The sequence below is a fragment of the Narcine bancroftii genome, chromosome 3, assembly GCF_036971445.1.
Source record: "Narcine bancroftii isolate sNarBan1 chromosome 3, sNarBan1.hap1, whole genome shotgun sequence".
Taxonomy (NCBI): Eukaryota; Metazoa; Chordata; class Chondrichthyes; order Torpediniformes; family Narcinidae; genus Narcine; species Narcine bancroftii.
The window spans coordinates 207,198,873-207,214,955 of record NC_091471.1 but is presented as its reverse complement, the minus strand read 5'-3'; the positions used below and the strand labels follow the sequence as shown (position 1 = coordinate 207,214,955).

General features: G+C 36.8%; 1 protein-coding gene and 1 long non-coding RNA gene across 4 annotated transcripts in view; one reads left to right on the top strand and one right to left on the bottom strand.

Annotated features, from left to right (window-relative positions):
- The window catches only part of lrba (LPS-responsive vesicle trafficking, beach and anchor containing), an 871,588-nt gene that overhangs the window by 851,363 nt on the left and 4,142 nt on the right, over positions 1-16,083 (top strand). For all 3 annotated transcript variants that reach the window (XM_069926437.1, XM_069926436.1, XM_069926438.1), the window contains 2 exons: positions 6,997-7,098; positions 10,067-10,263. In XM_069926437.1, coding sequence (XP_069782538.1) covers positions 6,997-7,098; positions 10,067-10,263 — 299 coding nt within the window. The remainder of the gene's footprint in view (positions 1-6,996; positions 7,099-10,066; positions 10,264-16,083) is intronic.
- LOC138758064 (uncharacterized) lies at positions 567-4,593 on the bottom strand. The gene is made up of 3 exons (XR_011354118.1): positions 4,437-4,593; positions 2,603-2,812; positions 567-781 (listed from the first exon to the last, which is right to left on the bottom strand). It is a non-coding gene; the product is annotated as an uncharacterized lncRNA (long non-coding RNA).

Sequence of the window (16,083 nt, the reverse complement as noted above, 5' to 3'; positions counted from 1 at the left end):
AAATAGGTCTACAAATAGGATCTTCATTCACTAAATAAAACATATCAGCGTATTCACTTAAAATATTTACAATTTTTCATTCCAAAACTTTCCATGAGCAACATTGTAACCAATTGAAGTTCCTGTTGTCCCAGTTAACACCACTTAATTCAGCAAGAAGTGGAAAGCAGAGTTCAACACTTGTGGTATGACTTGGCTGCTCACAGGGAACATATTTTTGCATGCATTATCATAGGTCTTCCAGACTGAATTAGATATGCTCTTGTCGTGTATCAATCCACATAATTTTAGAATCCAGAAACACTTTCCCCATTTGTGGCTATCCAGTTAAATGCCAATCAATTACAAAAGTGTGTTTATAGCAGGCAAGGAAGGGTGCCACCTCATGGTGCTGCTTGTCATATCGCATGATGGAAATTAGCCAAGTGGTGATTGAATTAAGTTATGAAATGCTGTGTTTGGAATCAATCTGCATGCATTTATTCTTTCTTGGCTTTTTTAATTAGTTGTATATTTACAATCTGGAATAGGTTTGTTTGACAAGTCCTTTAAAACGTGTACAGCTGGGTAAGGCTCTTTTTTAATGAACACAAAAGTCAAAACGTTGTGTATAGCGTTTCATTTAGTCTTGGCTCCAAAATAATATCCCTTCTATCAGGTTTTCCTACATTGCCGCAGACACTGGTTCAAGTATCTAGTGATGATTGTATCTCTGCAGTATTGTTGGACCAGCATCATGTTTCCACCATGTCAACTGAACAGAACATTATTCAGGCAGTACCTTAGGGGAAAGAGACATAACATTTACTGAGAGAGCGTTTTATGGCTTATTAATTCAAGACAATATGACTAGAATATAGATGAAGACTTTTTTAAAATGTATGTGAAAAATAGTCCACGAGAAGTTGTTTCTCTGTAGTTACTGCTCCACCAAGTTTGCTAGCAGGAATAATAAAATGGATTGTATTCAGATGTTAACTGTGTACAGCCTTAATATGTACCATGTGCCCTCTAGTTAAGCAAAAGAACAATTCATCAATTTTATTTATCTTTTTGGTTAATGGGACAATTGACTACACATTTCACCCTTAGGCTACAACACATAAATTTAAAATGCTGTGATTAACGCTAAGAAACTAGGATTCATTGCTGTGACCTGCAGATTCATTTGTGTCTCGTACTGTGTTAAATTGTACATAAAGTGAGTGTGATGCCACATCTAAATCATGGCTGTGTTTGAATGGACAATATTTGTTCAGTTTTGTCATCTACTGACATTTTAAACTTGCATTTCAATTTAAGAAGAAAAAGATTGTTTCAATTAAAGGATATTTTACTCAATCCTCTATTAATTCCTATTTTTTTTCTCATGGTTTTCTTGAATTGCATTAGGTTACCCAACTTGCTTTTTTGTCAGCTGGGAAAGCAAGTGTTTTTTTGTGGATCTGTAAGACAATTAAATATGATGAAGCATGAGTTAATTTATTCTTCTTGCATGTAAGTGCAGGCTCTCATATTCTCAGCACATACAAACACATACTTTTTTCAGGGGATTCTTTAGCTTGTGAGTGCTGGAAAAACTACGCAGATTTGACCAAGAAAGTAAACGACAAGCTGTAGCCCTCTGATTGCATTTAACTGATCAAGAATCAAGTGCTTAAACTTCTGCTAATTTGTAAATATTCTTACTTTGAAAGCACTTATTGATAAAAGCTTTTTTTTAATGCAAATGCATCATTACCTTTGCCCCATTTGAAATATTTGTGCCAATGTAAGCATGTTGAGATTTGTGTCATTAGGGAGAGAGGAAATAAGTAGTTGCAGCTTTTCTGTCCTTTCTTTTGAATGGTTTCTGTTACATTGTAGGATAGCTGACACACTGCAGGGTGTTTCCTGTGGGGTGGGGAACTGTACTTTCAAGGCTTTTGTGCAGTGTTATTTTAGTTTTTAATGGGAGCAGAGATCTGGAAGATTAACCCCCCCCCCCCCCCCCCACTTCGCTAGTGGACCTGGGTATTGAGCAGAAAAGAAAATGTTTTATAGCCACCAAAGTTTGTTACAACTTGAGTTTTGTGGCCATTTCTTGGTGGCTACCAGTTTATATTTTATCAGTTCATAAAAATCAGAACAACAGCTGGTGATATCAAAGCAAGGAAAGGTTTCTCTCATATGTATGCCTTTACATTAAAGTTACTAAATTTGGGAAAGGAGCCAAAAATTTCAGTCTGTCTCATATGACCTGTGTGGCTAGGGTTCTGAGTTCTTCATTCATGCATATTAATTGAGACCTTCTTTTCATACCCTAATCTCATTCCTCTTCATGTTTAAAACATTCTGTCAGATAAGAATCATGATTGAAAAATATAATGTGCTAATGTACAAATTTAAATATGTCCCGTCTTGGTGTTGTGACTAATGCCTCATGAAGAATACCTGAAGAAAGGTTTGGCCTGAAAAACCAATTGCCTATTCCTTTCTCTGTCACTTTTGTGTTCTGCACTTGACCAAAGTATCTACAGACTTCTCAGTAACCTTGGGTAGAATTGAGGTCCACAATACTCCCAGCAATAAACAAACAACAATGCAGGCTTCTTAATTTTACCTTTGGTTCAGATGGCCAGGGAGATGCTAAGAAGGTCTGCGCTTGCTGATATTTAAGTGGAGGATGAGTGTTTAGCCAGTAGACTTGGTTACTCTGCCTGCTTGCAGCCAAGAAAGTTTATTGCAGCATGCCCATGAAAGCCAGAAGTAATGATCATTTTCAGGTGGATGTCGTGTCTTTTCACAGGTTGTGTTGACAAAATTAATGCTCCTTTCAGAGACAATAAAACATAATATCAATAGTCAAAAAATTGGAAGGAAATTTATTTGGGGCAACAAGTTAGACTTAAATTGGATATTTGTTTTGGTTAATGAGATAAATTTTACATAACATGGCTTTCCCAGAAGGAACGTACTGAATAAAGTATCCCAATCCTCAGTCCAGCACTGCAATGATACAACCTTTTATGACATAAATATATCACATGAATGGCCAGAATGACCTGATCAAAGGTGTTAAAAGCTTTCATGTGGAAGTCTCAGATATTCAGTCTTAAAGCATTGATTAATCAAAATGAAAATATAAATTAAATGAACAAGCACAATTTAAATATTTCTTATCAATTAAAAATATAATCCTAGACAGTTCAGCAAAATTCAAATTAATTGCTTAAACTTTATCCCCCCCAAGTTGTCCAAAAATGAAGGAGATTTTGTTCCTGTGTTCGGCCCAGTGGTACAGTGCAAATGTTAGGGAATTCGGTGGAATTTGTTGTTCTTGGGAGTCCTCTGGCAAGGCAATGTTGGAGAATTATTAGCAAACCCTCAGGAATATAGAATATTTGCCCCAAAATGCATAAAAAATGCTGCAGATGCTGGCACTTAGGAGAACTGCTGTTAGTTCCGCATCTAGGCCACTTTTTATAAATGGTTCAGTTTGATTTTTATTTGAAGACTGATAAATTGTTTTAGTAATCAGTTTGAAATGTTATTTTAACTAAGCATATTGACATTGAGTCTTGTATTTTTAATTAAATACAAGAAGGCAAAGGAGAGAGAAATACACAAACGTGCTGGAGAAACTCAGCAGGTCACACAGAATCCAGATGAAGTAAAGGGTAACCGATGTTTTTGAACCTGGGCCCTTCATCAGGGATAAGCAGAAGCAGGCAGGTGCCTAAATGAAAAGGAGGGAAGAGGTGAGGAAGCCAGAAGGGGCAGCAGGAGGAGCACAGACGGACAGGTAAGAGGTCATGGGTGGTCATAGGAAATTGGAAAAATTGATATTGATGCTGTCTGGTTGGAGACAGCGGAAACGGAATATGAAGTTTTGTTCCTCCAGTTTATGAGTGGTCTCGATTTGGCAGAACATGTGGTCATGGGCAGACAAGTCAGTGCAGCAATGGAGTGGGGAATTAAAATAGTTGGTGACTGGGTGCCCTTACTGTTGCAGCAGACGGAGTGAAGGTAGGTGCTCAATGAAACAATCTGCCAGCATGCCTCCAGCCTTCCTTACGTAGAGCACTTTTATGCACTGCACTTGACCCCAGCATCTGCAGATTTTCTTGTTTAATTGCCCCATATGTAGATAATTTTGACTTTGAGTGTACAGGCCCCGAGACCTAGCAGAACCTAACATTGGTCAATATTATTTCAGTTGGTAAATATAACAGCTTCATCTTATTTGAAAACTAATGTTTATATGGCTAATATAAAAATGCTAAAACTGTGAAGGTTGATAGAGAAAGCAAAGTATGAAAGGCAGGAGGAATGGCAGTGCCGACTAGAATTCCCTGAAAAGGCTGAGAACCCTGTGATATCTGTCTCTGAGGGCTAAGTCAGAACATCATTCAAGAGGGTGAATGCTCACAAGGCATCAGTCCCTAAAAGGGTACCTGGCAGGGCACAGAAAATCTGCGCCAACCAACTAGCTGGAGTGTTCACGGAAATTTTCAGTGTCTCGTTGAAGCAGTCAGAAGTTCCCACCGGCTTCAAAAGGGCCTAAAGACAATCACTCAGTGGCACAAGGACAGCTTCTTCCCCTCTGCCATCAGATGCCTGAATAATCAATGAACCAAAGACATTGCCTTACTTTTCGTGGACTGCTATTGTTATTACTTGTTTTTATACAGTAATGTCATAAGATGGTTATAATATGTATGCTTGCACTACGAAGCTGCCACAAAAAATTTCATGACTTGTTCATGACAATAAATCTTGATTCTGATTGTGGCTAACTTTTTCAGATGTTTGATTTTATGTTTAATTCTATCATTCAAGTGTGTTAGATTTGCTGATTCTAACACCAATGGTAACTGTTTTTTCCTATTTGTAATTAAAAATATTGACCTCTATTTCTATAATATCTTGATGAATATGATTGCTGCTATACAAACAACAAAGGTTTGTTATCTGCTAACCATAGAAGTGATGGTAGAAGTTTAGGTATTTGATCATCAAATAGAATTTAATGTCAATTTGAAGACTATTAAAACATGCTGCAGATGAAAATCTGCATTTGTGAGAACTGAAATGACAAATTGACCGTTTTTATACAAAGCTAACCATTTCTGACACTGTTAAATATACAATGTATTACATGTTTTCCCTTGTAACAAGATAAACTGTATTCCAGCAGCAGTGAGAAATAAATGCAATTTATACAAAGTTAGAGGTTGTACTAATAAACTTGAACACTTACTTCAGCACTCTTCTTTGGTGTGCTTCTTGAAACAGTATGCTTGTGATTGCAATGAAATAATTCGCAATATATCCTCCCTTTGATTGAAGTCGGAAAATGTGAGGTAGCTTTGTATTTGCTCACTTTCTAATCCTCAACTATGTAGTAATTGCCCAAAGCCTCTAAACAAAAATAAATGATGGGAAACTTGAAGAGAAATATTTGTGTATACTGCATTTGATTGTGACATGAGAACATATTTTCTGGGTACCTAATTTATTATTTTAATGTTGAGGATGTTGCAGGAATTGTATTGCTGGCCAGAAATAAACTCTTGATATTCAGCAAGAGTAAATGGCAGGTATTTTGTTATCCAGTGCAAATAATTCTTGGAGCAAACTGCAGCTTTACTTGTGGTTCACAGCTTCTTTTGCATGGCTTTACTGGATACTGTATTAGGGCACCCCCAAAGAAATTTGCAAGATTTTCCAAGGCGGACAGCCAGGAATGTCAGTAAAAATAGTATGCGGCAGACTTATTGAATCCAACAGTTACAATTGTGCTTTGTGCATCAATGCACAGAAATTTGAATTGGGAGCACATTTCACAAACCCCAATATTGACAGGTGTTGTTTATTTATTTATTGACAGCATTGTCAATCAAGAGCAGTCCATTAACTCTATATTCTTCCATTTGGCAAGTATTCATCCCTCACTATAATTTCAGTAGCATCATTTCAATTATTTTAGAAATTCCCTATGAGCATAGACCTCGCAAGGATGCAGGCATATAGTGCGACATTTTTACAGCAAGGTCTCTACATAAAATAAAGCTTTTTGATTAGGTTTATAAATTAATGTGGAATAATGTGGCATATTGATATTTATATATTAGTTCAGCATGAATGCAAAAATGTAAACCAAATATATTTCAAGCTTAGATTTGGCAATCATTGATTGAATTACTTACTTTCACCAAGTTAACACATAGATCACTACAGCACAATACAGGCCTTTCAGCCTTCGATTTGGTGCCGACCAATGTATACCTAAAAACCTTTTTAAAAAATCCTTCCTACTTCGTAACTCTCTATTTTTCTCTGAATCCCCCTAATATTCCAGCCTCCAATACCACCCCTGGCAAAGCATTCCAGGCACCCACAACTCTGTGTAAAAAAAAAAATATCCCTGATGTCTCCCCTAAACTTTCCTCTCTTCATTTTTTGCAAATGTCCTCTGGTGTTTGCTATTTCCACCCTGGACAAAAGGCACTGGCTGTCCAGCTCATTTACCTTGCCTCCCAAAAAAAAATCCTTATTATTTGATTTCTTTACAATGAATGGATTAACTAAATATGCACCCCCTGCCGAGCAAATTGACAGAAGATGATTGGTAAAGAGAGAACTTAAAGTCTAACTTAAACATAATGATGGAATAATGATCTGTGAGATACAAGAAATATTTAGTATATTTTACCAAATGAGCACACTTCTAACCTTGTTATTTTAGTACCAGCAATTGTGCAGCGCAGTAATTTCCTGGAGCAACTGAAATAATAGCTAAAAAATGTTGACTGCACATTGCATCTAATGGTCAGAATTTAAAATGAGCTGTACTATGGCTATATATGCTTGTTTGTAAAGACAGAATTTAAAAAAAATCTCAATTGAGAATATTGCATTAATTGTGACTGATAGCGGTTTATAAAATACATGTTATTTTTAAAGTCCTTTATAGTAATATTAAACTGTGCAACTGCCAATCTTATTTTTCAGCTGAATATGCTACTCCTCGGGCTATTCTAACTGGACACAACTTTGAGATTAGCTGCGCTGTAGTGTGTGCGGAACTGGGTCTAGTTATCAGCGGTTCTAAAGGTAGGTGTGAGTTGAGATTAAACCATATTGTTATATTTTACAGTACAGGTCCCAAAATTTGGACTGCTCGGGATTGGGTCAGTCTGGATTTTCCAGATTCTGGGGCAGCACTTTTAAAATTCAAATTTAAAGAATAATAAAGGAAGAGATGAACAAGTAAATTTTGATAGTTTCTTCATGAGCAAATGCAGCATGCTTCATTTATCAAAACGAGCAGTTTTAAAGAAAAATGAAGTAGCTCATTGTTGCCACTGTGCATCTGTGGGACTTACACATGCACACACAGACACAAAACCCCACTAAATTTAAAGAGTTTGAGAGTTTTCAAAAAGTCCAGATTCTTGGGAGGAGTGGAGGGGGTCCAGAATTCTGGTATCCAGATTTTTGGATTTCTCCTGTATTCCAAAATTTAACTGTTTATTACTTAAGGGGCAGAAAACAAAGTATCTTCCTAGTTAATAACAAAAATCCTTGAATCCTATTTTTAATGCAATTTTATCATGCTTTTTGTGGATTGGTTATCAAATAGCACAAGGCATGGGAAGTAAATCAATTGAGGGAAGCATAGATGTCTGGAGCAAAACTATGATTAGTAATTTTATAATTAGATTGAGAGGGAAACATCAAAATATATCAACCTATCTGCATATCTTCCTTTTCTTTCCCATGTATTTATCCAGCTTTACCCATGCCTTTCACATTATTCACTGCTTCTAGCACATTTCACATTCTAATCATTCTTTGAGCAATTAAGTTTCTTCTGAATTCCCCAAGGTGAAAACAAGATTCCCAGATATGCGGATGTGGAAAGCTCATTTCTGTAAGAAAGAAAGGGGTGATATTGAAAAGTTCTTTGAAAAAAATAGAAAGGTATACTGGGAAGGTACTGGGTATTAAAATTGTTTGTAATGATCATAAATGTAATTATCCCAGTAAAACTCTAATCCACGCCCCTTCACATTTTTAATGTACCAAAGACTATTAACTCGCATTTAAATATATTGAAATTAATTTGACAATTGCATGCACAGAGTACAAGTTTATTAATGTCATTTTGTGTATTATTGTCCTCTTTCCTTGTTATTAACCAGCAAAGTTAATTTCTGAAATTCAAATGATTTATTTGACTAGTTAACAATGATGCAACCTGGAAAATACCACCTTCCAACTTTTGAAACTCCAAGTGTATTGCGTCTCTTCCACTACTATTGTGCACTCTTTTAGTTACATCTTCATAAAATATAAAATGTTTGTGAAAGCATAAATTGGCATTATGAAATCTGGGCCATTTTGATTTTTAAATTATTTCTTTTTTTAAATATTGAAGAACAATAGTTATTTCTTTGTTTTCTGGTTCCATTCTCTTTTCTAGTACACTGATAGTAATACTTCACCCTTTCCAGACATTTGACGTACACATGTGTAATGCATACACTTCTGATGGTTTTCACTGGAAAATTTAACTTGATTCTCTTCCCACAGATGCACCCTGACCCAATGAGCAGTTGTATAATTTTCTGCTTTTTAAAGATTTCTAGCATCTACACCAGCTGACCAAATGTAGAAAATGGGAGAAATGCCTTTGAATAAGGAACAATGAGAATGTAGAGATGAGAATACATTGTTATGGAATGGATGAAGCAAGTAGCTTTAGTGTGTTTGTTGTGGGTCATAATGTAAGCTGAAAGGAGAAGAGATTAAGCACAGAATGAGAGAATTGGACTTGAAACATTGACCTGGCTTAGAATCCAGCGCTGTCTGTATTATGGAGTTTGTATGTCCTCCTGTGTCTGCGTGGGTTTCCTCCCACATTCCAAAGACGTGCAGGGTTGGTAGGTTAATTGGTCACATGGGTGTATTTGGTCAGTGCGGGCTTGTGGGCCGGAAGGGCCTGTGGCCATGCTGTATCTCTAAATTAAACTTTTTGCTTGAACCTTTTTGGGCTGAGCACTTAATTTTATACACTTGACCAAGATGGTAAAAATTGGAGACTTGGTAATCTGTAGATGTCTTACAGGCTGTGTCACTAGCTGAGTTAGATGTCTGATGTTATTGGATCAGTTGATGTAAAGAGGATAAAAAGGACAGTAAACATTTTGAAAGATGAATCATGTAAATAATATGCCAAGTGGAATGTCAAAGGAGGTGAAATTTGAAAGTCATTTAATACAAAGGCTCAAATGATGTTGGTCCTGTTTTCTGTCACTGTGCAAAAAAATAAAGAAAATGTTGCTCTGTCTGAATGCCCTGGCTTGCACTCCTGGACACATCAAATCCCTGCACTGCTTGTGATTTCCTGTGAAAACAGAAACCTTTTTTTAATGAACTCTACCTACTGCTGATTTGCTCCAGAAAAATTTTATTACCTTTTCCCAGAGGCTTTAAAAAATGTTTTTATAAAAGAATTACCAGATGTCTGACCTAAACAAAGTTCTAATTAATGTAGTGTAATTTTTCCCAAATCTGTTATTGTGTGTAAAAAGATGATCATTGGGTCAGACTTAAAGATTCAACCTGTGGCATGCAGAGCACATCAATGCATGTGAGCTCTGACTGTGTAATAACATATAATTGAACTTGTATCTACCTTGCACATGATTTTTGTCAGGTTATCTCTTTAAAGGAAAGCAGTCATTCAAAGTGTGAGCTATTACAACTGGTTTTAAAAAATACCAGGTGAACACAAACTTTTTTTGAAAAGGCAATTCAAGAAGGGACATTCAAATTGGGTCAATAAATGACCATAAATGTACACAATGCCACCAGAACCCAGGGCTAAAAAGCAAAAATGAAGTAGTTAATAGGGCTACTTGGTGGTGCTGCTTTCCAGTTAGTTCCAGGTGTGATTCTGACCTTGTGGGTCCTGTCTGTGTGGGGTTTGTACTCCCTCTATCAGTGGGAGTATTGGAGATGTTGATTATATGCTTTGGAAAAATGTCACTAAATTGCCTTTTTTCTGAATTGATAGAGGGCCCATGCCTGATCCATACAATGAATGGGGACTTGCTGAAGGCTCTTGAAAGCCCTGAAAACTGCTTGGATCCTCGACTAATCCAATTATCCTCTGAAGGCCATTGTGTTATTTATTATGAAAAGGGCCAATTTTGTGTCTTCAGTGTAAACGGAAAGCTGCTGACCAAGATGGAGACTGAGGATTCTGCAAAGGTAACCAAAGTTAATTGCTTATATTTACAACCCAGTGCCCTCACCACTTTTGATGTTTATCCAAGCAGTATTAAACAAGAGGAATATTAATGTGTTCACGGTTGGCCGATGTGCAAGTGGACAGGATTAGTGGTCAACCTTAAGATTTTCTTGATTTTGTTTTATCTGAAGAGCCATGAAACTTCATTGATAAATTCCAGGACCAAACTACATTTACTCCTTCTTTGTACACCATCCCTCCACCCATATATCCACTTCACCAACACCATGGGAGTTTCTGATAGATCCATTTTCCAGCAGAACAAGGCATACCCAGATATAGTGGTGAAGGAATCCAGAATGTTGGATGCAACTTCATTGAACTTTAACCTGTCCATTGAGACAGTTTGAAGGCATCAGTCCCTAGATATTTGTCAGAGGAAATTGCCGGGTTACCTTTGCCTGGATTGTTACTCTTTTCTGATATCTTTACTATCAAATAACTATTGATAGCCTCACATCAGGATTTGAACTCTTGACACTACATTCCGAAATAAGTACAATGCCACTCTTACTAGTTGGGTTCGAAATCTGGAAACAACTGGATAAAAATCTGCATTGGACTATATTTTATTAGCACTTTCCCCATTCCAACAAACTTTTTCTGAATCCATAAGACTGATCTTCCTGCTCTGGACAATCCTGGACCCAGATGGTGAGACCACAAATAATGATAGAAACTCTGTTGACGTAAGAGCGTTACATATGCAGGACAGAACCAATTTTGCTTATAAATTTCCCAAAAAACTCTGGTCCTTGCTTAGGTTTTTCTCCCTATTACGATGTCAAAATCTTAATGGAAACATTTTATGAAAAATGGGAAAACGTGGAAAATTGTTTCTAAATAAAAATGAGGAGAGCCTGTTCCCTTAATTCACCACTTACTCTCCTCATTATTCTTCCCTTGGATTTCACTGTGTAAGGAGGATGAATGAACTGACTGCACACCCAACAGCAATCTGGTGTGGTAGAATGGCCTATAAGCAGTAAGGGTGCTTTGGGTAGAGTATCCTGAGGTTTCTCTCAGCCAGAATGCCCTGACATCATTGATAGTGGTGCTGGTTGTCAAAAGTGCTTAAAACTTTTTCAAATGCAAAATCAAATGTTATCTGTTTAAAAATACTAACACAATCAATAACATGAATTAAGTTGAACACTTATCTGAGTTTAGCTTTTTCCATTGGGTTGGTGATTCTACTTGATTCACAGCTCTCCCTGGGTTCAAACTGAGGCTGGATGTGGGATGCATCTGCTCCCCTTTGTCAGTATACCACTCCTGCTGCTGGACTTAGTGGTGACTCCAGCAGCAGCTTGGTTGTCAGATGCACCTCCAGCTCACGTTAGACTTCTTCCTTTCACAGCACATGTGCGGATGTCCAAGAGGGACTGAACCACGAGCAGCTGGCAACTTTTTGTTCCATTTGGCTGCCATTTAATCATTAAACATATTGGCAATACTTCTTTTTTGGAAACAAAGACTTCTTGTGTTCCCTGTCACCCCAAAATCCACTATCAAAATAATGGACTTGCAATAAATGAAACCAGGTTTTCCTGCATTATTGATGGGGAGTCTCAGCAAGCTCCTGCTCCATTTTTGGACTCCATAGGGTATCCAGCAGCTGTGGGCAACTAGTGAATTACAGACGGTGCTTAGCTTGTAAGTTTGGAGTTTATGGGGAAGTCCAAGAACTTACAGGTACTTGCAATAAGAAAGGCCAGGTGAATTTTTTTTATGTATATCATCATTCCTACAAACAATATATTAAGAGGTCGATGTGCTGCAACGTACTTGGCTTGCCTTTGTTTTAAGATTTTTGTGGACAGTTCTCTCCATTTTGCAACTTTCCTTAGTGCTTCACTCATCCAGTTAATGACAGTTTCTGGATGGAGGATAAAAAAGTAAGCTTTTCCTTTTTAACCTCCTAGTAATGGAGTAAACTGTTTAGTGGTCGAGATTTGTGAATAGAAGATGAGAAACACAACATATCAATTTTATAGCATATTTCCTGTGGTTGAGTAGCCCAAGGAGCTTTAGAGCTGATTAGTTATTTCTTCTGTACAATCTCAATTGTTCTTGTGTGGGCAAACTCAGAGAGCATAATTTATATTCAACAAAAGAGATAAATATTAGTCAGTGTTTGGTCTCTTGCAAAGTTCCAAAAGAACCCAATGGACAACTTCTAATGGGTATGTTACAGCTTCCTGAGATTAATGTTGATTTTGGATAACAACTCTTTCCAGTCACAGGTTCTTCAACCTATGAAACATTAGCTCTGTATCTCTTTTCTCAGACGTGGCTGAGTATTCCCAACATTTTCAGTGTTTAATTTAGATTTATAGCATCTGCAGTTTTAAAAATTTTTCACAGCTGTGAACTCTACTAATCTCCCTACAGACCTACTGATCTGCTGAGTATTTCTTCAGTTAGCCAATTTTTTTAAATTTCAGGTTTTCAGCATCTTCATTTTTTTTTGCTCTTTAAGGTATAGGTATTGATGACTGGGAGAGGATGTTTGCTCATAGAAGAATTCCCTATGTGTTTGTTTTTTGCATTGAAATTGTTTATGTGCCCCTACATTAGCTCAAGGAGTCTTAATTTGATACTTAATTCAAAATGTGACACTATTGACTGCAGTATTAATCAGAATCTAGGTATTATATTCAGTATAGCCCACTTGAGCCCACTTCTTTCTTAAGCCGATCTAGTGACTAACCTTGAGTCCTCATACTTCGACAAAGAGTGCCTGAAATTATTGTGTGAAATCAGAGGGAGAAACAAACTACGTGAATTTGTACATCACAATTCTCTCTTTACCTTAAGTGATAAAGCACTAGAAAAGTTCTGAACTAGATTTTCATTGTTAGTTATTGCTCAGCTTCCCTGGTCTTGGTTAATGAGAGCATTTGCTCTCAGCGGGAATTTTGTGTTTTGCCCGAATATTGCATCGTAGGAAAAGAAAGATTTAGAATTCTCAAATAAATTTGTTGATAATAATGTACACACTGTAAATTTCATTTAACTTCTTTAGTGCCATGGCAGCTTTAAGTACTTTTAAAGTATTGTAAATGCTGGAGATTTTACTTGACCTAACTGTGAAGGAATCTGCAGATGTGCCCTTGGAAAGGACCCTTTTGGAGTTTAGAATTGAGCAGCTTGAGCTGTTGAGGTTTATCATAATGTACATGGAAGCCAAAAAATTATGATTAAAGTGCATTTGAGATAAACAGTGATTGCCCAAAGACTGTGAAAAGACATTTTTTGGTGGTATTTGAAATGAAGAGAACTTGTGGGGTAATGCAGAAGTCCTTTGGGTAATGGAATGTGCACAAGAAATTCTTTGAGGTGCCTTTCAGATGTCATGCAGACAGTATATGCCAGAATGCTGACAACTCTACCACTGCCAATCTTTAAGCATAAGGCAGGATTCAAATATACTTTTATCTTACATGGCAAAGAAAGCTTGGAAGCCTATGAAATATGTGCTTTTCCACCAGATTCAGATTTATTGTCAGAGTACATACATGACATCACATGCAACCCTGAACTTACTGTTGCTTTAAACTGAAGTTCTGTCTGAAATTCTCAGCCTTACTTTCATTTACATCAACTAAACATTGGTTGGATTATTTTAAACTGAAGCATTATTGATGAAATCAGCCCCTGCTTTATTATTTTCTCTCTTTCTCTTTCTCTCACACTCTCTCTCTTGCCCCGCCTCCCTCCCATACCTCTGTGTTTTTCTTTGATTTTTAACTCCCAATTGGTCCTTTCAGAGAAAAAAAAAATTCCGTGAGGCTTTAAATCTCTTTCAGTCACATCCAAAAGGTAAAAGCCAATAAAATAAGGAAACATGACAATCTTGCTGCAATTTGGACCAAACTTTCTGTTTCGCAGATTTTTTTTAAAAATTCGGTTTACGGTGGCATAACACTGCCCTATCTTGTTCACTGCATTAATTTCTGTGGCAAAAGCAACTCTAAAGAGTGTTGTTTTCATTCAGAGTACATTTAAAGAACTCTCTTCCCAAGCATTTTATTGAAGCAAATTTCCTAGCATACGAGAAGTGGTGTGGTATCTCGCTGGAAAATAATTCTTTCCTGGTCTTAATCGGTTTTTTGGTGTAATGAATAAAGCTCACTATTTATGTCAGGAGTATTCATTTTTTTTATCAAGATACTCTACACACTGATTTTAATTATATGCTATTATCTTTGATCTTGAAAACTAATAAAAAAATTTTTTCCCAGCTTCTTCATTTATTCCAGGGGAAAAAGAATATCTATTTTGCTTAGAATGTAAATTGTCACTGCAGATATCATTATTTCCATGATATGCTAGATTCATCAGAGCAGATGTGGGTAGACAGCCAGTTTTGCACTCTAGAGCCACTTCAATTTTTTTTATTGGGTTTCACTGATTTTCGGCGATTTATGCTTAAAAAGATTCAGTCAAAGCTCACATGCATGAGCCTCAATAAAGACAGACTGTCATTGGAAGAAATAAGTTGAAATTGTTCTGATATTATTCCGTTTATTCCATTTGTGTCATATTTTGGATTGGGCAGCACAGTTGGTGTAGTGGTTAGCGCAATGCCTTTACAGTGCCAGCATTTTGGGACTGGACCGGGGTTCGAGTCCCGCGCTGTCTGTAAAGAGTTCCTCCCGTGTCTGCGTGGGTTTTCTCCGGGGGGTCTGGTTTCCTCCCACCCTTCAAAAACATACCAGGGTGTAGGTTAATAGGGTGTAAATTTGGCAGCACAGACTCACGGGGCCGAATTGGCTTGTTACAATGCTGTATATCTAAGTTTAAATTTAATCTCCACAAATCCAATGCTCTGATTTAAACATACAATTTAAACAATCAAAGTCAAGGGTTTGAAATACATGCTCACAAATTGCTCTCTGTAGTTTTACCAAGGAATTCAAGTCATCTGATTGCACATTAGAGTAGTTCTGATTAACTGAAATTGGATTATCCAAAATCCTCAATTATCCAAAATATTTTGGACCTGGAAGTGACATCTGTTTGGTTGGGAAAAAAATTTCGGATAATTGAGGATTTCATATGAATCAGAAATCCTCATTTATCCAAAATATTTAGAAGCCGAAATGATGTCATTTCGCCTCTGAAAAATTTGAATAAATGAGGATATCTGAAACAATCAGAAATACTCAGTTATCCAAAATCTTTTTAGAGATGAACTGATGTTACAGATTGAAAAAATGTTGGAATTTCGGAAAAACCTCTGTGTAGAATTTTGAGTTTTTGGTGTTGGATTTATCTTATTTTGTTCAGTTTTTTTTGGGGTGAGAATTAAACATTATTTCATCATTAAAAAGCCTTCCTTGTTGTTTGTTGTTATTTACAGACTGTTACAAGTGATTTGCTGTTGCTACTGGGCTGTTTTTAAAAGATGACCAGTTCTCCAAAAATATTGTTTGTCCGAAATAGGTCCTAACCATTTCAGATAATTGGAGTTGTACCGTATATACATGTGCAGCCTGTTGAAACAGTATACACACACACAGTCACATAGAACACCGCCCACACAAATGAAATATACTGTGTACATAGCAATCCAAAGTAAATATATATAAAAATAATTTGCGGGTTTCTAGAATTGTTCAACAGTCTAAGTGAACCGGCGTGGACTTGTAGGGCCGAGATGGCCTGTTTCCATGCCATAAACTGTTATATAGATATAGTCTCACCGCCTGCGGGAAGAAGTTGTTTTCCTGCCTGGCAGTCCTGGTTTTTAATGCTTCTATGCCTCTTCCTTG